The sequence below is a fragment of the Carcharodon carcharias genome, chromosome 20 (assembly GCF_017639515.1).
Source record: "Carcharodon carcharias isolate sCarCar2 chromosome 20, sCarCar2.pri, whole genome shotgun sequence".
Classification (NCBI taxonomy): domain Eukaryota; kingdom Metazoa; phylum Chordata; class Chondrichthyes; order Lamniformes; family Lamnidae; genus Carcharodon; species Carcharodon carcharias.
The window spans coordinates 112999920-113023571 of record NC_054486.1 but is presented as its reverse complement, the minus strand read 5'-3'; the positions used below and the strand labels follow the sequence as shown (position 1 = coordinate 113023571).

The following is a 23652-nucleotide window of genomic DNA, read 5'->3' as shown; positions in this document are numbered from 1 at the left end:
CTCTCCCCTTCACACCTTTTCCCTCCTCTCCCTTTCCTCCTTCTCCCTTCCTGTTCCCCAATGTCCCTCCCCTTACTTCTCTCCTTCTGTCACTCTCTCCATCCTCCTCACTCTGTCCATCCTCCTCACTCTCTCCATCCTCCTCACTCTCTCCATCCTCCTCACTCTCTCCATCCTCCTCACTCTCTCCATCCTCCTCACTCTCTCCATCCTCCTCACTCTCTCCATCCTCCTCACTCTCTCCATCCTCCTCACTCTCTTCCTCTTCCTCACTCTCTTCCTCCTTACTCTATCTCCCTCCCCCTCACTCTCTCTCTCACTCTCTCTCCCCCTCCCTTCCCTCTCTCTGTCCCTCCCACTCTCACTCTCCCTTCCCCCTTCTCTTTCTCTTCTCCCTCATTTTCTCTCCTCTTTCTTTCTCTCTCTCCCCATCTCTCTCTCTCCCCCTCTCTCTCTCTCCCTCTCTCTCTCTCTCCCCATCTCTCTCTCTCCCCCTCTCTCTCTCTCCCTCTCTCTCTCTCCCCCTCTCTCTCTCTCCCTCTCTCTCTCTCTCCCCCTCTCTCTCTCTCCCCCTCTCTCTCTCTCCTCCCCCCCCCCTCTCTCCCCCTCTCTTTTCCTCTCTCTTTCTCCCCACTCTCTCTCCTGCCCTCCCTCCTCCCCCCTCTCTGTTCCTTCCCCTCTCTGTCTCCCTCTCTGGGCAGAATTTTACACCTTACAGGCATGTACGTGCCCAACCTGCTCAGGTGTAAAATTGCGCGAGTGTTCCAATGTCGTCCCACACGTGCGCAATCTTCAGGTCAGTGGGTGCACATGGGTGTCGGAGCTGCACCTGCCGTCAATTACCTGCCGTCAATTACCTGCCATTAATTAAAAGGCCGTTAAAAACCCAATGGATCCAGATTTTAAGTTGACCGCCCGATTTTGCACATGAACAGGCGGGCAGCCCACATTTTGCAAAACCTCAACCAAGGATGGGATAAAAAGGGTCAGCAGCATTGCCATTATGATTAGTGAGGAGTTCAGGAGATAGTTTGCTGTTGGTTGCTTATTTGAACTTAAAAGCTTCATCTCAGTTCTGAAATTCATTCTTAGCATTTCCAGGCTTCATTTCAGGGCTCATTGTTGTCCCCAAGGCGCCCGGAGGATTCTGACCGTGTGGACCCTTCCAGGTTTTAGACAGCCTTCTGTAAGCCTGGGAATGGGGATTGTGGTCTCCGCTGGAGGCACCTCCTCTGAGGAGGAAGAGAGGGGCAGAAGGAGGAGGAGGCCAGGTGTCCCAGTGCAGCTCCCAGGGGAGCGACCTGTGGGAGGAGAGGCGCAGGAACAAGGGGTGCAAGACCATGAGGTAGTCCAAGGCGGAAGGGGCCACAGAAGACGCCACTATCCTGCTGCCAGGCTTTAGAGACGGCGATGCAGCTATCTCACTATGTCTGAGGTGCAATGCCAAGGAGGCTCTGTCTCTTCAGGGAGACTGTGACCTCCATTTGTCAGATGATTGGGCCTGAGATCACTTCCAGCTGTGTGGGCAGACACCCCATGCCAGTGGCTCTGAAGGTCACAGTGGCCTCAATTTCTATGCTTCTGGCTCTTTCCAGGGCTCAGTGGGGGATCTTTATTGAGTGTCCCAATCAGCTGTCCACAGTTGCATCAAGGAGCTCTGTTCAGGTGGGTATTGACGTTTATTCATTTCCGTACAGATGAAGAAAGCCAGGCTGAGCAAACCAGTGCGTTTACAGCGATTGCTGGGATCCCCCTCGTCCAGGGTGCACACATGTGGCCGTCAAGGCGCCAGCGGGTCAGCCGGGTGCCTTCATCAACAGGAAGGGATTCCACTCGATGAACTTCTAGATAGTGTGTGACCACAAGATGCAGATTCTGCAAGTCTGTGCAAGGTACCCTGGCAGCTCCTATGACGCCTATATCCTCAGACATTCCCAGGTGCTGAGCCTGGCTGGATGGATGGCTGCTGGATGACAAGGGCTATCTGTTGAAAAGGTGCCTTATGACACCTCTCTGCCACCCAAGAACAGAGGCAGAGTAGCGTTATAATAGGAGTCATGCCTCCACAAAGGTGGTGATAGAGAGGACAATAGGTCTTCCGAAGATGAGCTTCCGACACCTGGACTGTTCATGGGGAGCACTACAACACTCCCCAGAGCAGGTGCCACTTTTTAAAAAATTCATTCACAGGATGTGGGCTTCACTGGCTGGGCCAGCATTTATTGCCCATCCCTAGTTTCCCTTGAGAAGGTGGTGATGAGCCTCCTTCTTGAACCGCTGCAGTCCATGTGGTGTAGGTACACCCACAGTGCTGTTAGGAAGGAAGTTCCAGGATTTTGACCCAGCGACAGTGAAGGAACGGTGATATATTTCTAAGTCAGGTTGATGAGTGACTTGGAGGGGAACTTCCAGCTGCTGGGGTTCCCATCTAACTGCTGCCCTTGTCCTTCTAGATGGCAGTGGTCGTGGGTTTGGAAGGTGCTGTCTAAGGAGCCTTGGTGAATTCCTGCAGTGCATCTTGTAGATCGTACACACTGCTGCTACTGTGTGTTGGTGGTGGAGGGAGTGAATGTTTGTGGATGTGGTGCCAGTCAAGCAGAGCTGCTTTGTCCTGGAGGTGTCCAGCTTCTTGAGTGTTGTGGGGGTTGCAATCATCCAGGCAAGTGAGGAGTATTCCATCACACTCCTGACTTGTGCCTTGTAGATGGTGGACAGGCTTTGGGGAGTTGGGAGGTGAGTTACTTGCCGCAGGATTCCTAACCTCTGACCTGCCCTTGTAGCCACAGTATTTACATGGCTGGTCCAGTTCAGTTTCTGGTCAATAGTAACCCCCAGGATGTTGATAGTGAGGGATTCAATGATGGTAATGCCATCGAACGTCAAGGGGTGATGGTTACATTCTTTCTTGTTGGAGATGGTCATTACCTGACACTTGTGTGGCACAAATGTTACTTGCCACTTGTCAGTCCAAGCCTGGATATTGCCCAGGTCTTGCTGCATTTGGACATGGACTGCTTCAGTATCTGAGGAGTTGCGAATGGTGCTAAATATTGTGCAATCATCAGCGAACATCCCCACTTCTGACCTTATGAAGCAGGTGAAGATGGTTGGGCAGAGGACACACCCTGAGGAACCACTGCAGTGATGTCTTGGAGCTGAAATGACTGATCTCCAACAACGACAACCATCTTCCTTTGTGCTAGGTATGACTCTAACCAATGGAGAGTTTTTCCCCAGATACCCATTGACTTTGATTTCCAGATTTGCTAAGGCTCCTTGATGCCACACTCAGTCAAATGCTGCCTTTATGTCAAGGGCAGTCACTCTCACTTCACCTCAGGAGCTCAGCTCTTTTGTCCATGTTTGAACCAAGGCTGTAATGAGGTCAGGAGCTGAGTGGCCCTGGCGGAACCCAAACTGCGCGTCAGTGATCAGGTTATTGCTAAGCAAGTGCTGCTTGATAGCACTGTTGATGACCCCTTCCATTACCTTACTGATGATGGAGAGTAGGCTGATGGGGCAGTAATTGACTGGATTGGATTTGTCCTGCTTTTTGTGTACAGGACATAACTAGGCAATTTTCCACATAGCCGGATAGATGCCAGTGTTGTAGCTGTACTGGGACAGCTTGGCTAGGGGTGCAGCAAGTTCTGGAACACAAGTCTTCAGTACTATTGCCAGAATATTGTTAGGCCCCGTAGCCCTTGCAGTATGCAGTGCCTTCAGCCATTTCTTGATATCATGTGGAGTGAATCGAATTGGCTGAAAACTGGCATTTGTGATGCTCGGGTTCTCTGGAGGTGATAATTGCATGGTGCGCAATCCACGATCTGGCACTAGCAAGTGGGGACCCAATGAAGGAAGAGGATCATGAGGCAGCTCCACAGGTCACAGAGGATGAATCCAATAGTGAGTCAGAAGAGGAGCATGGTGAGGAGCATGCTGAGGGTGTGGAGCCAGACCTCGGTATCCTTCAGGGAGGCAGGGACTCCAGGGACGCCTTGATCCAACACTCCTTCAGCTAGGCTGCTAAAGATCTGCTTCCACCTCATGCCAGGGTGTCTGAAATTATGACATCTTTGGCAGTCTCTTCTTGACCTCCATCTATCACTGGCCCCCTATCGAGCTCTCCTGTCCCGTCCCCTTCTACCAGCTTATATTCCATCTCATTTCTATATGTCTTAGTTCTGATGAAGGGTCATACAGACTCAAAATGTCAACTGTATCCCTCTCCACAGATGCTGTCAGACCTGCTGAGTTTTTCCAAGTATTTTTGTTTTTGTCTGAAATGATCCTTTCATTTGAACCCAAAATCCACTCAGTGCAATAAAGTTTAGAGCCACTCGCACCCAGCTTTACGTACTGGCATACCCTGCACCAAAAAGCATACTCGGGCCATTACAACAAAAGCATAATTTATGTAATTTTCATACTCAAAACAAATTAACATTACCATCTCTGGTGTTTATTTCCACACCAGTACACATATAAACAAAACATTACAGAAGATCACCCATGAACAGTCCCTCTTGTGCTCAAGGTGCCTTAAACTTATGTTTATGAGTGCTGCGTCTTGGTGCACCCCCCTTGTTCGCAGCGGTATTGGAGACAGCCTGCTGACACTGCTGTCCTGTTGGCCTTAATAACCTTGGTGGTTGTCCTCTGTCCAGTGGAGACTGTGCTGGCCCTGCCTACGAGGGCACGGCCAGTGCCATGGCTGGATCTCCCCAGTCATTGCAGCCTCATCAGAAGCTATGATCACTGGCAGAAGGGCAGAGGAGCTGCTGCCATCATCCAGAGCGCCCTGAGAGGAGCCCACAGGGACAACAAGCAGCTCGTGCGCCAACATGCGGTCACTCTGGACCTCCTTGCTTGCCTTTGATGGACGGGCACTGAGCTGGGATTCTGGGTGCCTCATCCATCTCCCACACTAGCAGTAACCACCTGAGGTCATCGCCTGTATGCGGGCTGCAGGTCCAAGTGCTTCCCCAGGAACCCCTGATTCTGTCCCTGGAGCTGCCTCTCCATGAAACTTGCCACTATCTCAATGGAGGAGGCAGTGCGTTCGGCCATGAGGGTCAACGCAGTGCTTATGCTCTGCATGGACTCCTCCATAACGGAGACCATGGTACGCATACCCTGATGGATCACCACCAGCTCCTCCCGCACATCCCGCTGGACACCCAGCATCTGTCGCCTAATGGACAACTCCAGAGGCTCATCATCTGCCTTCGACTGAGCATCGTCCTGGTCTCCAGCAGAGCCCTGGGTACTCTCTGCCTCTGCCTGCTCCTCTTGCGAGTGTGAAGTGCCCTCACCGCAGTGCTCCGACATTCTAGTCGAAGATCTAACGCCCACCGAGGTGCTGGTATCTGCGCTGGTGCCTGGCTCAGAGAGCGGGTGTGACGCAGGGTGCGGTCCTCTGTCATCAGGGGTCCTGTGAACAAGTGCCTGCTGGTGAATCTAAGGGAGAACAAGGATATGTCATTAATTTAAGTCATCACACTGTCACTGTGCATGCCAGGCACCCTGGGGAGACAATGGAGGATCTGCATCATGGTGCCATCATCTTTCAGTGATCAGTGCAGAATCCAGTTTTGAGGCTCCCATCAATGAAGAGACTACACAAGAATGTTTGCACCATCCGAAACTCTCACCTCTGTGCACTGCATTCTTACCTTCGTCTGACAGCCCCACCTATCCAGCTCCAAGGCTTCCTGCCCAAATCTGGTTAATATTAGGAGGTTTGAAGGGGCCTCTGCCTGTCTGTGACCTCTCAATGTGGTTATGGGCTGTCTTCTCCTGAAAGGACAGAGGAGATTGATGAGTCCACTCTCTACCTGCAGCACCATTGCAGCCTGGCCAACCCCACCTGAGGAGCACCTGGCAGGGCACATCCGAGCTGTGGCCCTCGAGCCGCAAGACACTCAGTCCAAGCAGCCAGGGCTCAGCCCCTTGGCCAGCTCCAGTGTCATTGACAGTTGGCACTCAGACTTTAACACCCCTGAGCTCCACGGGGGGACAGCCAGACCTTAACACTTCTCCACACTGATCCATACCAACAAGGTACTCACCCTTACCGAGCACAGCAGGTCGTTAAACCTCTTGCGGCACTGCACCCATGAGCCACGCACAATGTCGTAGCTGCTGACCTCGGCTGTCACCTTCTCCCAAGCTCTTTTTATCTGGTGCTGTGGCCTCCTCCTTCCATCTCTGGGAATAAGGGTGTCCCTCCTGGCAGGCACCTCCTCCAAGAACACCGCGAGGCTCTTGTCTGAAAAATGATGGGCCAAGTGCCCACCTGATCTGCCCTCCTACCTGGCGCCTCCAGCTGCTGTTGAGGCCATAGCTTCAATCTCCAGAATGCAGAATATATGATTCTTCCCTGGCAGATTTCAAGGAGATTCCTCTGCCATTTTTAAACCACCTAATGGGTCGTCATTGGACCCAGCACCCAAAAGGCCTCTGCCCAGCCCTTCTTGACCATTTCATGTTGGGCCAGTTTTAATTGGCCAGCCAGCATGAAATCGCGGTCGTGGGCCGATCGTAGTTGGAGGCCTGTTTCCTGACCGGTCCTGGGCCCTCCGATCACACATGCCCACCAAGGATAAAATTCAGGCCTCTGTCTCCCCCCCATTCACTCTCTCTGTCCCAACCTCTCTCTCTCTCTGTCCCCCCACCCTCTGTCCACCCACTGTCTTTCTCCCCCACTCTCTCTTCCCCCCAAAATCTTTCCCCTCACTCTCTCCCCCAGTCTCTTTCCCTCTTTTCCCATCTCTCTGTCACCCCCACTAATTCTCTGCCCAGTCTCTCTATCTCCCCCTACTGACTCTCTCTGAGCCTGCCTCTCTCTCTCTCTCTCTCTCTCTCTCTCTCTCTCCCCCACCTCCATCCACAACTCTCTCTCCCCCACCCTGCCCGGTACAATTAGGTTAGAGATTGATAACATTTAAAAAGAAATCCAGAGCAATAGAACTATGCCATAAGATTTCAGGTTTTAAACTAAAACACAAACTTTACTGTATATGGAACAAATTAAACAACGCAAATTCTATTAAGTTAACACTGTAGGTTTTAACTATGTACATATGAACTGAGTCTTACTTTTTACCTCCCTCAGGAATTCTCTTAGACTTTATGATATCTTAAAAGTTTAATTCTGTTGGAACCACCCAAAAGTATGTCATAGTCTTCTGGGAACTACTTTAATTCTCCTCAGTTCCAACTTTCATTTACTACCTCTTGATGCCTGAGTCCCTTGTTCTGGTTGGCTTCTCAATACTTCCTGGCTAATCTGCTGAGTCTTTCTTTTACCACAAGACTCTGTGAGGACCACTGTAGATTTTCCCTCTAGTTTCAAACTAGGCAACCTTTCTTCTGTTTCCAGCTTCTGTTTCCTCACAAAATCCAAACTGAGATTACGCCTCACCCACATTCCATGCAGCAAGTCATGGGGCAGAAATTTTCACTTGGCGGGTGCATCCCCGACCCGCTCGAGCATGAAATGACGTGATTGATGTTGGTTGAGCGTGCCAACGTCAACGCACAGTCGCGCAATAGTTCGGTCGGCGAGCGTGTGCTGGAGTCGGCAGCACACCCGCCAACAATTAAAAGGCCTGTTAAGGCCATTAAATAATCAATTAAGTTAAATATTCCGCTGCCCATCCAACCGAACGTTTGATGGGCAGGCAAAAAGGCCAGATGGCCTTTGCATTTTTTTGGAAATCTCATCCATGGGTGGGATGAGGTTTCAAACAGCAAATAAAAATAAAAGTTTTGCAATTAAATTAATAACTTGACAGAGTCACATGAGGAAACATTTTTATTTTTTATATATATCTTTTCACCTGTGCAGCTTAATTGGCCCGGCAGTGGAAAATCATAGTACGGTGCCGTTCCTGGATGGCGGGTGGCTTCCTAACTGCCCCACCCGCCCCTGACCAGCCCGCCTGCCAAGGGCAAAATTCTGCCCATGAAGCTATCTTTTTCTCTGCTTATGGTGCAGGTCTATTTAACTGCCATTTACTCTGGCTATCTCCTCTCAGTGAGCTGCGAGCTGCATTCACCAGGCCCAATATGCAACTAACTCTTAGCGAATTCATAAATTGAAACCAGGGAATCTCCCTAAGTTCCACCCATCTCAGTGATGATGTAGCATGCTCTGCGATATCCTTGAGTATTTTTCATTTAAAATTTCTTCTTTGATCTGATGAAAGAAATGGATTTTACAACCCTTCATGGTTTACTGAATGCTTTTAAACTAATTTAGCTCTAACTCCCAAAACAAATACATCTCTCTCGACTGCCCTTACTGAAATGATTGCAGACATCAGGTCTCCAGTTCCTCAGCTAAGTCTGATATTTTATGATCTTACTTTTCTAGCTGTTACCCTCAAGGCAACATGGGCATGGCCTAAATCTTTTCAGTGTAATAGACTCCAAGCTTATGTTACTTGCATTTACACCATTTTCTTCAAATAAAACTTTAATTCCTGAAGTTAGAAGTTATATTCTAAAACACATGAACCATGAACTAGATATTCGCAATACCCCGCTCTCTCTTTCCCTCATTCTATATCTCTCCTCTCCATACACTCTCTCTCACTCACTCTACTTTCTCTCCCCTCCACACACTCTCTCTCTCATGCACTCCACTTTCTCTCCCCTCCACACACTCTCTCACTCACTCCACTTTCTCTCCTCTCCACTCTCTCTTCACATCAAATCTCACACTCTTCACTCCCACTCCCTCTCCCAACACCCCCCCCACCACCCCACCGTCTCCACTCTCTCTCGGACTGTGCATTTTGCTTTGTAATAATCTCTGTTAAATTGTCAGGATTGCTGTACATGTTGCTGAAACACCTGGTGGATCGATATAACATTTACTACGCCTGCCTGCCCACCAAACTGAACTACCGGCTACATTCTGCTGCAATCGGCCAGGTCATCATTGCGCCAATCCTCTGCATGTTTTGGCTGCTCTTCTTCTCTGTGCTGAGACTCGGTATGTAGAGACTTCCTAGAATCATCTGAGTGACCAAGCCTTCAGCATGTGAAACCACAGATCCCACCAAGATTCCCTGCCCTCCCTCACCCTGATGCCAGCTGACCAAGACCAGACCCCTACCCTGACCCCAACTGACTGAGAGCAGACTCCTACCCTGACCCCAACTGACTGAGACCAGACCCCTGTCCTGACCCCAACTGACTGAGACCAGATGCCTATCCTGACCCCAACTGACTGAGACCAGACGCCTATCCTGACGCCAGCTGACTGAGACCAGACCCCTACCCTGACCCCAACTGATTGAGACCAGACCCCTACCCTGACCCCAACTGACTGAGAGCAGACTCCTATCCTGACCCCAACTGACTGAGACCAGACGCCTATCCTGACCCCAACTGACTGAGACCAGACGCCTATCCTGACCCCAACTGACTGAGAGCAGACTCCTATCCTGACCCCAACTGACTGAGAGCAGACTCCTATCCTGACCCCAACAGACTGAGACCAGACTCCTACCCTGACCCCAGCTGACTGAGACCAGACCCCTACCCTGACCCCAAATGACTGAGATACAGTAAGATAAAAGCAAAATACTGCGGATGCTTGGAATCCGAAACAAAAACAAAAATAGAAGTAGCTGAAAAAACTCAGCAGGTCTGACAGCATCTGTGGAGAGGAACACAGTTAACGTTTCGAGTCCGTATGACTCTTCATCAGAACTGTTGAAGAGTCATACAGACTTGAAATATCAACTGTGTTCCTCTCCGCAGATGCTGTCAGACTTGCTGAGTTTTTCCAACTATTTCTATTTTTGTTTTTGTGACTAAGATACAGACTATCCCTCTGAACCTGGGCAATTGAAATTAGACCCCATCCTGACCCCTCCCTGGAATGAGACCAGACTCCCCACCTCACCCTGCAGACCAAGACCAGACCACTCCCCCCCATTGACTCCAACTAAATGAGACCAGATTGCCCACCCTGACTAACAGATCTGAACACCCATGAGCCAGCCCACGAGAATAAGCTGGGTTTAGATGCCACTTTTTCTGTTGAAAGTTCACAAAGGAGTGAGCTCCGTTTCTGGCAGTAATTTGCGTTTTTATTTCTAGGGCCAGTTCAACCTATCACCCTCTTCACTTTTATCTCTCTGCTGCTCTGCATCATCTTCTCGCTGTTTGGATTCTGCATCAAAGGACTCCACAAACTCAAACCACAAAGCTACCAGGTAAATGATGACTACACAAGAGGGAGACAGAGTCTGTGGGGAGGAGAACGGGTAAGGGCGTGGGGTTTATGGGAGAGGGAAGGATACATGAAGACATGATAAATGAGTGAAGGGGGTGGGATCGGTTATGAAGGGAGGAGGTTTGTGAACTGAGGGTATGTGGGGGTAGAATAGGTGGAACTGTGTGAGGGGAGGGGGAAGATTGTGAAGGGAGGGGGAGGAGTGTGTGGGAGAGGGGGAGGGTGTGGGTTAAGGGGAGGAAGGAGGGTGTGTGTTGAGGGGAGGGGTCTGAATTGAGTGGGTGGAGATGTGAAAGAAGGCTTAGTGTGTGATTGGTAGGGGGGAGAGATAGAGGATGGGTGTGGGTAAAACTGGAGCACAATGTGAGGCAGAAAGGTCTGGTTGTGTTGACCCAGTCATCATCTCACATTCCATTTCATGGTGCAGTTAGAGAGTCAACATGGATTCGTAAAGGGTAGATCATGTCTAACAAATCTAATTGAGGTTTCTGAGTCTGTAACTGAAAATAATACAGGAAAGCATAGAAAATTTACAGTGTTGAAAGAGACCACTTGGCCTCTGTGTCTGAGGTGGCTGGAAAAGAGCTATCCAGCCTCATCCCACTTTCCAGACCTTGATCCATAGCCCTGCAGGTAACGGCACCTCAAGTGATGAGGGTTTCTGCTTCTCCCACCCTTTCAGGCAGTGAGTTCAGATTCCCACCACCTCTTTAACACTTCCATCAATTACTTTAAACTGCTCCCTACATTTTTCTCAGCAGGAGCATACTTGTTCAGAACCCTCTCTATCTCCTCCTACTGCTCTGCCACTGAGTTACCTTTTAAGTAGCTCTTTCCAGTTCACTTTTTCCACATCACTCCTCAGCTTAGTAAAATTGGTCTTTTCCCAATTTAAAACTTTACTCTTGCACTATCTTTATCCTTTTCCATTACTATTCTAAATAAAACTGAATTATGATTACTACTACCAAAATGCTCTCCCATCTATTTCCAGCTTTGCTTCTCTCATTTCTGAATCTGAGCTGTTTACCAAGTTACTTAAAAGCCTCCCCAGCAACAAAAACTCCCTGTGAGAATATTAGATCAACCCCTTCCACCTGCCCAGCTTCATTCCCTAAATCAAAGTTCAGAACCCATTTTCTTGTTAGACTTGTTAGGTACTGGCAGAGAAAAAGTTCTCCTGAATGCATTTTAAGAATTCTGCGCCCTCTATACCATTTACAATGATTATGTCCAGTTAATATTAGGTTAGTTGAAATCCTGTATTATTGCTGTTTCTGCACTTCTCTGAAATTTACCTATATATTTCCTCGTCTATCTCCCTCTGACTGTTTATTGAGGGGGGAAGGAAGTATTCTATAATACACTTCCAACAGTCTGATCGCTCCTCAGTGCAACCATACAGCCTTGTTTATTTCTTCAACCAATATTATGACCCCTATTCTTTCATAAAATCCCCTCTCTATTTCATCTGAAAATTTTGTAATTGGGGATGTTGAGCTGCCATCTCTCCCCCTCTTTAACCATGATTCAGTAATAGCTATGATATACTTCCAAGTATCTATCTGTGCCCTCAGCTCATCTGCCTTATTCACTAGACTTCTTGCATTGAAGTATATAACACTAATCACTGAACAGTTCCTTTCTTGTCTATCTTCTATCCTTTGTTTCCTCATACTTGATTTCTAATTTTCTGCCATCTACTTCCAGCTTTGCTTCTCTCATTTTTGAATCTGAGCTGTTTACCAAGCTACTTAAAAGCCTCCCCAGCAACAAAAACTCCCTGTGAGGATATTAGATCAACCCATCCAGCTTGTCCTGCCTCTCAGAACCAGTCCCAGTGCTTGAGGATTAATAAAGCCCCCTCATCTGTCCAGCCATGCATTAAGCTGCATCTACCCTCTTATTTCTAAACTTACTCATGTGTAGCACCAGGAGTAACCTGGAGATTTTGAGATCCTATGTTTTAATTTATTTTCTAGCTTCCTAATTGCTGCCAACAGGACCTCATACCTCTTTCTACCTATGTCATTGATGCTGAGATGAGCCATGACCTCCAGCCTTCACCTTTCCTAATAATGTTCTGCAGAAGCTCAGTGACATTCTTGACCCTGTCACCAGGGAGACAATACACCGTCCTGGAGTCATGTTTGAGCCTGCAGAAATGCTTAACTATTGAATCTCCTATCACAATTCAGCTGAGTTCCTGATCTTCTCCTCCCTCCCCGCCCTGCGCTCTGCACAGTCAAGCTACCCAAGGCTGTGGCCTTGTCACTGACTGTATTCCCAGAAGAACCATTTCCCCGACTGGCATGAATACTGGTTGGAGAGTGAGATGTACTCAGGAGACTCCTGCACTATCTGCCTGGTCCTCCTTGATTACCTGGTGTTCTTTGCCTGCACAACATTAAACTGTGAGGTGACCAGCTCCAGAAACAATCTATCCATACACCTCTTGTCCTTGACTCCAGCTGCTGTTCAAGCTTGAAAATCCAGAGCTTGAGCTCCTCCAGCTGATGAAACTTCCCACATGTGGCTGTACAGGGCATAAGAAATGAATGATAATGACCTGGAACTCACTGTATACAAAGGTGGTGGAAGTGGAGACAATCAGTGATTTCCAAAGGAAATTGTATGGGCACTTGAGGGAAATAACCATGCAGGGACACATGGATTGAGCAGGGGAATGGGACTGACTAAATTGCTCTAAGAGCTGACATGAACTCAATGGGCTGAATGGCCTCCTCCTGTGCTGTAATGACTATGACTGATGTTCTGGAGTTTCCACATGGAACAGGATATGCATTCAACTAGACGAGGTGCTCTGCCATGGCTCTATTAGACTACTGTCTAAACTTAACAGAAAGGAAACTTAAGACTTAAACTTAAGCCTACTTAAACTGACCAATTTAAAACTTACCACTTAAAATTTATTGGACCATTAATTAAATTTCTGGTTAACTCACTGCCCCAACTTAGAGAGGAAAAAAAAGGCAAGAATAATACTTACCAACCAGTCACGTATCTGCTGTTCTGTGACATCACTCCTTGTATTTTTTGGCTATGTTTATGCTGCCTCCGCTCAGGATGTGCTCTATACGGAGCCTTCTGTCCCAGTCTCTGTATGCTGTCCCTGCTCCTCCTGCCTCCACTCAGCTCCAGGCTCTGTCACTGTCTATGCATGCAGTGTACATAAACTTCCAGAAGGCATTTAATTACTTAGCACGTAAACTAAAATTATCGGCCTGGTTTGATGATTGGTTAAACGATGGGAAACACAGAATATAGATAATGGGTCTGTACTCAAATTGCAAGGAACTGACCAGTGATACCTGGTAAGGATCTGCATTGAGGCCTCAACTATTCATTGTTTGCTCAGGCCACAAAAATTAGTAGGTATAGTAAGCATGTAGCTAGATACAAAATTATAAAGAGACATTGACAGATTAAATAAGTGGCAAAACGGAGTGTCAGATGAATTTCAAGGCATTTAAGTGTAGTCATCATTTTGGACCAATAGGAAATAGGAAAGACAGGTGTACAATTTAAATAATAAAGAGTTAAGAACAGTGGAGATCTAAAGGAATTGATGTACACAGATCACTAAAACACAATGGTCAGGTACAAAAAAATTGAAGAAGCTAATGGAATATTAAAAACAAAAAAACTGCGGATGCTGGAAATCCAAAACAAAAACAGAATTACCTGGAAAAACTCAGCAGGTCTGGCAGCATCGGCGGAGAAGAAAAGAGTTGACATTTCGAGTCCTCATGACCCTTCGACAGAACTTGCGTTCGAGTCCAACTTCAACTCTTTCTTGGACTCGAACGCAAGTTCTGTCGAAGGGTCATGAGGACTTGAAATGTCAACTCTTTTCTTCTCCGCCGATGCTGCCAGACCTGCTGAGTTTTTCCAGGTAATTCTGTTTTTGTTTCTAATGGAATATTAGCCTTTTTATGGAGAGGGCTAGGATAGAAAGTGGAGGAAGTTCTGATACTTCTATACAAAGCCCTGGTTAGACCACAGCTTGAGTCTTATGGCTCAGTTGGTAGCACTCCTGCCTCTAATCCAGAAGTCCCTGGGTTCAAGTCCCACTCCAGGAGTTGAAGGTAGTCATGGAAGGAGTGTTCCTAATGTTGCCCATCAGGTTATTAATCAGCCTGTGAATGCTGCCAATACTCCACATTGCCCTCCAAGGCACAAAAAACACATGTGGAACATTATGTACAGTTCTGGGCACTGTACCTTATAAAGGATATATTGACCTTGGAGTCCAGCAGAGCTTCACCAGAATGCTACTACCTGGGACTTGTCTAAACAAAAATTAGTAACATGTCTGGTTTTACCTTATATTCTTAACACTCAGAACCAACAGTCGTGAAATGGGATTGCAAGAGAAGTCGAAAGAGCGATTCCAGAGCAGGTAGATAGAGAGCCTTTGGTACAGAGTGACTAGTGACAGCTGTATTCTCGACAATTCTGTAAGCTGGTCTACTCTGGGCAATTCCCAGCTGTCACATTTACCAGAACAGGCAGACATCTGCATTGAAGCAACTGGATCACTGGTTTGTACATATAACCACTGCCCTCCCAATTAGATCCCACCCTGTAACTCACTCTGGGTATCTATAATTCTATATTTAACCCCCTTGAAACCTTTGAATAGATTCCAGCATATAACTTGCTCTTGGGTTTGTATTGCTGTATAATAAACTTCTCTAGCCTAACTTCTATAGCCTGTAGACCTGCTTCCTCTGCCCTACCTGTGCTATCTCCTCTAGCCTCAGAGTCATAACCCAAACAGCATGCTTCAATTTCCTTCCTAAAATCCACAGAAAGGACTTGGTAGACCCAATGTTTCAATCTGTTCTTGTCCCAGTGAACTGATTTCTTCCTTTCTTGACTCTATATTTCTCTTCTTACCTCTTCTTCCCATCTATATGCGTGACATTTCTGATGCCTTTCATCAATTAATCAGTTTCCAGTTTCCTGTCCATGACAGTCTCCTTTTCACCATGGATATCCAATCTCTCTAAATCTCCATCCCCCACTTCTTCCTTGAATGGAGGCCCAACCACTTCCCATCACCTTCCTGTGCCTGACTGAAATTGCTCTCACATTGAACAACTTCCCCTTTAACTCCACTCACTTCCTTCAAATCATTCACTTTCTCCAAAGCAAATATGTTGCAATGGGTCGTCATGGCATCCTTCCATCTGTGTAAGATGATAGACACGCAGCAATTCAAATCTGTCAGGGATGGGGCAGCTTCATATGGTGCACTTTTGCTGATGGCTGAAGAGGCCAATCCATGGGAAGCAGGTTCTGCCACAAGTGCTGCATGTGAAGTGGTTCTCGGAAATGGTTATGGGTTGTTGTTTTCAGCATGGACACCTGTTGCCAAGCTGATGTAACCACTGATCGTCACGATGGCGCACACTGGCCCACAGGTGATGTCGACATTTTCCTCGGTTGTTGGCTACTTCTCTCAGGTGCGAGAATCGATGTTAAGGGCCTTCATTTCATGCTTGCAAGTGTCTGTAAAGTGGAGTTTTGGGCATTCAGCTAGTCATCTGGATCCAGCTACTTCACCACACAAAAAATCATTGGGTATGTGACCATCCTCCATCCTGATAATGTACCCGAGTCAATGAACTCGCCTCTGTTGGATGATTGGCAACATACTTGAGAGCTCTGCCGTTGAGAAGACTACAACCTTCGGGATTTTGTCCTTTCATGACATGCTCAGAATGTGCCACAAACAGTGAAGATGAAAGTCGTTGAGCTTCCTTTTTCAATAGCTGTAAGTTATCCATGTTTCACAGCCACTCAAAAAGATGCTGAGAAACACAGGCCTAAGGAAGCATCAGATTGGTCCTAAGAGTCAGCTTAATGTTATTCCATACACATTTTGTGAGTTGTCCAAAGTTAACAGCTGGTTTCCAAATGGGTATACCCTGTATTCAGGTTTGCATCAAGAGACAGATTGTCTGTCACCATAGAGCCAAGGTAACAGAATTTGCTAACCACTTCCAGCAGGGTGTTATTTAGTAAGATCAGAGGTAGAGATGTGACATCCTGTCCCATAACCACAGTTCTCTTGATGCTTATAGTCATGGAGAACAGGTTCCAGACATGGGAGAGACAATCCATAAGTTTTCTTGTGAGTGACTGACTAGTGCAGCATTATCAGCATCGAGGAATTCTCTGATCAAAGCTTGCTGCATGTTTGTCTTTGCTTTCAGCCTGGGCAGATTGCAGAGCTTCTTTCGGACCTAGTGTGCAGGGAAGGCAAAGGTCAGCAGCATGGAGAAGAAGATACTAAAGAAAATGAGGGCTAGGACATAACCCTATGCTCTCCATTCTTCACTCTGAAACTGTCAGAAGTAATGCTGTGAAACTTTACAGTAGAGTGCAGTCCCTGTTGTCATGGAAGGGGCAGACGAGATTGAGGAGCTTTGGTAGAGAGCCAACTATTCCCCCAAATCTTGTACAGCCCTGAAATATAAACAGAAAATGCTACAATACTTAGCAGGTCAGGCAGAATCTGTGGAGAGAGTTAACGTTTCAGGTCGATGACCTTTCATCAGAACATCAATTAACTCTGTTTCTCTCCACAGATGCTGCCTGACCTGCTGAGTATTTCCAGCATTTTCTGTTTTTATTTCAGATTTCTATTATACTTGGCTTTTTTTTTGTCTAATGTTCTGGTGAAGGTATTGAATGCTTAAGTGAGAATGGATATGCTATGGGAGCCAATTGGTCCTAGCTATCTTGCCTTTTTGTGGAATATGTGGAACATTCATTGTTGCAGGTCCTACTCAAGTCCTCCTCCATCACCTCTTTTTCCAGTACATTGACTGGATTGGTGTCATTTCAATGTCTCACCCTCAACTTGAAAACTTCAATTTTGCTTCCAAATTTGAATCCTTCTTTCACCTTGAAATGATCCATCTCTGACTCTTCTGTTCCTTGACTTTTCTGTCTCTATTTCTGGGGATAGCCTTTCAATTAATATTCACGATAAGCCCAATGACTTCCACAGTTACCTTGCTTCCTCGTACCCTGCTTCCTGTAAGAACTCTATTCCATCCTCCCAGTTTCTCTGTTTCATCTGTTCTGAGGGCCATTGACCATGCCTGTTTCCTACTCACACAGGTTGGGTTTCTCAGGACCACTCAACTCCAGATTTCACTACAGCTTTAGCCCATACCTGGGCAACTTTCCACATTTACATTTTTAAATTTATTATTTAATGGGATATGGGCATTGATGGCATCTCACATTTCCCTTGAACCGAGTGGCTTGTCACACCGTTTCACATGGCATTTAAGAGTCAACCGCATTTCTGTGGGTCTGGAGTCACATGCAGGCCAGACCAGATAAGGACGGCAGCTTTCCTTCCCTAAAGGACATTAGTGACCCAGATGGGTTTTTCTGACAATCAACAATGGCTTCATGGTCACCGTTACTGAGACTAGCTGTTCAATTAGCCTGGACTCCTGGATTATTAGCCTAGTGACATTACCACTGCCTCACCATCTTCCCCTAAATTGCCAGGGAGATGCCAGTGTTGTAGCTGTACTGGAACAGCTTGGCTAGGGGCAAGGCTAGTTCTGGAGCATAGTCTTCAGTACTATTGCCAGAATGTAATCAAAGTCCATAACCTTTGCAGTATCCAGTGCCTTCAGCTATTTCTTGATATTATGTGGAGCGAATTGAATTGACTGAAGACTGGCATCTATGATGCTGGGGACCTCAGTAGGAGGCTGAGATGGATCATCCACTTGACATTTCTGCCTGAAGAGTGTTGCAAATCTTCAGCCTTATCTTTTGCATTGATGTGCTGGGTTCCCTCAGCACTAAGGATGGGGATATTTGTGGATCCGCCTCCTCCAGTGAGTTGTTTAGTTGCCCACCACCATTCACGACTGGATGTGGCAGGACTGCAGAGCTTAGATCTGATCTGTTGGTTTTGGGATCACCTAGCTCTGCCTATTGCATACTGCTTCCTCTGTGTGGCGTGCATGCATTACCACACCGTTTTGCCTTGCACCATTTAATGCACCTTTTGTCATTTAATCTCTCCTGCCTTTCACCCTATCACAGAGCTTCTCTTTTGCTCTTCTTCCCCACCACCCATCACCCATCACTTGCCCAAAACCTGTTACATTACTAACTTCTCCCAGTTCTGATGAAAGGTCACAGACCTGAAATGTTAACTTTTGTAACTCTTGTCAGACCTGTTGAGTATTTTCAGCATTTTCTATTTTTATGTTTATCTTTTCTAGCCCTGCTCATCAGCCCTTAGGAGCAGGTATTTGGGCTTAAGTTCTTCCTAAACCCCCCTTGCTGTCATAACTCCACCAACACTGTTTCTGTGACTCCACTTTCGGATACATGTCCAAACTCTGCTCCTACCTCTTAATTTGTTATGGAATCATAGAATGGTTACAGCACAGGAGGAAGCCTTTCAGCTTCTCATTTCCATGCTGGCTCTCTGCAAGTGCAACTCACCTAGTCCCACTGCCCTGCCCTTACCTGTAGCCCTGCAAATTTTTCTTCAGATGTTACGGTAAATTTGATTCTCACATGTTACCCATTGTTCTCAGATGGCGGAGCAGGAGTCAGATGGTGTGTTCACAGATGGAGAACGGAGCAGTGTGTCGTCAACGCCAAATTCCAACGTAAGTCATGGGCAGGGAGGAGACAGAGCAGAAAATAAAACAGCTTCAGTGGAAGCTCTTGGTATTTCTATCAGATTCTTTTGTGTTTAAAAATGCTAGAGCCAACTGTGAGGCAGCTTGGGTTTGGGATTACACAGGGAGCTGCAAGGTGAGTTTCAGGCACTCTCACTTCAGTTGTTACAAGACACAAAGGGGTGGCATTTGCTAAACATTGAACTGATTCTTGAGGTTTAAAACTGCCCAACATGGTGTAGCCCTTGTTTGAGAGGCTTCTAGGCAAACATAAAGCCGATTCAATAAATGGATTCAGTGACTAATGTCTGATGGTGAAATTTGCTATCGATGAACAGGATACGGATTGTTCAGTGGCTTGTGTCAAACGTTGCTGCGTGATGGAGGCCACTGTCAACCCTCACCTCTCCATTATTGATTCTGCCTGTCTGCCACGCTGTTCGTCTTTGTTTACTTCCCTTGATTCTGGAAAGGTCCCAGCGGATTAATAAACTGCAAATACAACTTCTATTCAAGAAAGGAGGGAGACAGAAAGCAAGAAACAATAAGCCAGTTAGGCTAACATCTGTAACTGAGATAATGCTTGAATCCATTTTTAAGAAGGTAACAGCAGTACACTTAGAAAATCTTAATGCAATCAGGCAGAGTCAGCAGAGTTTTGCGAAAGGGAAATTATGTTTGACAAATTTATTAAGAGTTCTTTGGGGAAGTAACAAGCCAAGTTGATAAAGGAGAGCATGTAGATGTGGTGTATTTGGATTTCCAAAAGACATTCAAAAAGGTACCACATAAAAGATTACTACACAAGATAAAAGCTTATGGTGTTGAGGTTGTTATATTATCATGGATAGAGGATTGGTTATCTAACATGAAGGAGAGAGTCGGGATAAATGGGTGGTTTTTGGGTTGGCAAACTGTAACTAGTAGAATGCCACAGGCATCAGTGCTGACACCTCAACTATTTACAATCTATATCAATGACTTGGATGAAGGGAGCGAAGGAATGGTGGCTAAATTTGCTGACCACACAAGATAGGTTGGAAAGTAAATTGTGAAGAAGACATAAGGAGGCTACAAAGTAACATAGATGGGTTAGGTGAGTGAGCAAAGATCTGGCAAATGGAGTATAATGTGGGAAAATGTGAAATTGTCCATTTTGGCAGGAAGAATAAAAAAGAAGCATAAATGGTGAGAGATTGCAGAGCTCAGCGATTCAGAGGGATCTGGGTGTCCTAGTGCATGAATCAAAAGGTGCAGCAGGTAATTAGAAAAGCTAATAGAATGTTATCATTTATTGTGAGGGGAATTGAATACAAAATAGGGAGGTTATGCTTCAGTTGTGCAGGGCACTGGTGAGACCACATCTAGAGTTTTGTGTACAGTACTGGTCTCCTTATCTAAGGAAAGATGTAAATGTGCTGGAAGCAGTTCAGAGAAGGTTCACTAGACTAATACCAGGAATGGATGGGTTGTCTTATGATGAAATGTTGGACAGGTTAAGATTGTATCCACTGGAGTTAAGACTTTGGAATTCTCTTACCCAGACAGAAGTGGAGGCTAGGTTATTGAATATATTCAAGACTGAGTTAGGCAGATTTTTGAGTGACAAAGGAGTCAAGGATTATGGGGGCCAGGCAGGAAAGTGGAGTTAAGGCCACAATCAGATCAGATTGACTGGCGGAGCAGGCTTTGAGTGGCCTACTCCTGTTCTTATTACAATCTTGCATTCTTGTGATCTTTATTACTCTGGCTGCTTTCTGTGCTAACCACTTTGATTGATTTCCAGGTGTTTGTTGCAGCTGTTCTCCAGGATCCTGAATTGGGACTAACGCCTGCTGCATCCCCTGCACATCACACATATGGAACCATGGAAAATCGTGCTGATGAGACCAAATCTGAGGACTCTGTAAGAATACAAAACTTCGAAACAGATTTGGAAAGTGTGCAGCATGAGCCAACTGCTGGATCAGTGATGGACAGTGAGATTCGCTATCACTAGGAGCTGCTGGGGATAACCGTACAATAGTAGATTGTAACTGAGGAATGTATCTCTCTAGAGGCTCTCGATTTTAACGCCACAGACACCTGCTGACTGTGGAGGCTATTGAGGCTATGGAGCTTTTGTGAAGAGGTGGGTTGGAGCCAATTAACTGATTGCTTTGTTCTGTAACTCTGCCTGCCATAGCAACGTGGCCAAGAATGTCCAGGCTACCAGCATGTCCCAGTGAATGCTGCATGTTTCTGAGTGCCCAGACAGTGTGTTGCACCGAGTCTGCCTCCACATGGGAGCTGGAACGCTGCAGAAACATGCTCCTATCAAAAGGTGCCACTCTACATAGAAAACAATGTGGCTGAAGCCAGCCATCCTCTCTTACTGACCAAATATATCGACAAGGCCTGGCATCCTGTGATTTTATTAAGATATATAAATAATATATACAGTTTCAGACCAATTGTCTCTTGCTTTGTTGCTGCGTAATTTGTTGATTTAAATTGAGCAAGTGATAAACGCTATGGTGTTTTTCTCCTTAATCCAGAAGCATTCTGGGTCTTTATTTCACTTGACATTTCACTGCCTGCCCCAATCTGTCCTCTTCCCCACCAACCTCCCCCTCCCCTCTCACTGCCTGTTTTTCCTTCCCTACCTTACTTTTTACTGATTCATGTTAATTACTGCATTTCCCATAGGTCTCTGCCTTCTTAACCCTCCATTCCTGTGTTTACATTCCCATTGATGCTTATATTCCTGCATTCCCCTGTCTCCTGAATATTCACATTATTTTTCCCATGGTGCCACTGGGCAGTGCTCATTCTTCACACTGATCTGAAATACAGCAAGTGGTCTAACTGGATAGGCAGGGGCGAGGGGTCATCAAGTAGACAGACGTGGTGTATTCAGACAGGCAGGGGTGTAATTAGATGGATTTTTTTTGAGGTGGAAGGGGCTGTAATTTGACACCTGCATGTAAGACACTTTTGGACTGTGAGCACTTAACTACAGAATGAACATGGCAAGCAAGGTGGAAAGCAGAGGTTTATGCATTTACATTATTCAAACTAATAAATGGGACCTTATATTGACTACAAAGAAAGGCAACTTGTGTGCACCCCCTCTCAAGCTGAAGAATCAAGTCATCCCAGTATCACCATAGAACAGGAGCCTTTTTTAAAAATTAATTTACAGGATGAGGGCTTTGCTGGCTGGGCCAGCATTTATTATCCATCCCTAATTGCCCTCGAGAAGGTTGTTGTGGTGATGAGCTGCCTTCTTGAGCCGCTGCAGTCCATGTGGTGTGGGCCACCCACAGTGCTGTTAGGGAGGGAGTTCCAGGATTTTGACCCAGTGACAGTGAAGGAACGGCGATATATTTCCAAGTCAGGATGGTGAGTGACTTGGAGGGGAACTTCCGGGTGGTGATGTTCCCATCTATCTGCTGCCCTTGTCCTTCTAGATGGTAGTGGTCCTGGGTTTGGAAGGTGCTGTCTGAGGAGTCTTGGTGAGTTTCTGGAGGGCGTGTTGTAGATGGTACACACACTGCTGCTACTGTTCGTTGGTGGTGGAGGGAGTGGATGTTTGTGGATGGGGTGCCAATGAAGCAGGGCTGCTTTGTCCTGGATGGTGTCGAGCACCTTGAGTGTTGTGGGAGCTGCGCTCATCCAGGCAAGTGGGGAGTATTCCATCACACTTCTGACTTGTGCCTTGTAGATGGTGGACAGGCTTTGGGGAGTCAGCAGGTGAATTACTCACCAGAATTCCCAGCCTCTTACCTGCTCTTGTAGCCACAGTATTTATATGGTCCGTCAACCTGTTCCACCATTCAACAACATCATGGCTGCAATCTAACTCCACATAACTGCCTTTGGTCGATATCCCTTAATATCTTTGATTAATGAAAATCCGTCAATCTCAGTTTTAAAATTAATTGATTTAGCATTAATTATCCTTTGCATAAGAGAGTTGTAAACTTCTTGCACCCTTTACTTGTTACCTAACTTCACTCCTGAACCGTCAGGCTCAATTTCTTTAGATTATTTTCCCTAGTCTGAGATTCCTCAACATGCAGAAATAGTTTCTGTCTTTGTATGTTGAAAACTTCAAATAAATCACCCCTTAATCTTATTGATTCCAAGGAATATAATTGGAGCTGTTCAGTCTCTTATAATTATAACCCAAGTCCAAGTATCATTCTAGTAAACCTACACTGCAATCCCTCCAAAGCCAATATATCTTTCCTAAACACCCAGACTGCATTCAGTAAAGCTAGGTGTGAAGCATGACTTCTACCCCTTTGTATTCTAATCCTCTAGATATAAAGACCATTAACCTTTTTGATTTTCTTATCTATCCATTCATGATGTTTTAATGATCCACATATTTTCTGTACCATCATCTAAGTTGTTAATAAATATAGTGACTAGTTGAGGCAGTATTGGGGCAACAGCAAGTCCATCTACTATGTAATCATAGCCTGTGTATTGTGGAGTTGCTTGCTGGAACTATGAAGGGTTTGAACTACCCTGATCCAAGCTTGATTAGTATAGTATTAGAAGCCAGTTCAAATAGTGCAATCCCTTTAAAATCCACTTGAAGAGAAACTCAGGACATCCTAGTTCCATTATTGTAAAATTAAAGGATTATTAATTGAGAAGAGAATAATTATTAAAGTTAGAGTCATAGAGGTCTTAGCACAGAAA

The 23652-nt window shown here is 46.2% G+C and overlaps 1 protein-coding gene across 1 annotated transcript in view; it reads left to right on the top strand.

Annotated features, from left to right (window-relative positions):
- tmem63c (transmembrane protein 63C) overlaps positions 1–21353 on the top strand; it is a 106203-nt gene extending 84850 nt beyond the window's left edge. The window contains exons 20-23 of the mRNA XM_041214746.1: positions 8840–9007; positions 10123–10238; positions 18871–18945; positions 20744–21353. Coding sequence (XP_041070680.1) covers positions 8840–9007; positions 10123–10238; positions 18871–18945; positions 20744–20956 — 572 coding nt within the window. The 3' untranslated portion in view covers positions 20957–21353. The remainder of the gene's footprint in view (positions 1–8839; positions 9008–10122; positions 10239–18870; positions 18946–20743) is intronic.
- Positions 21354–23652: the final 2299 nt, after the last annotated feature.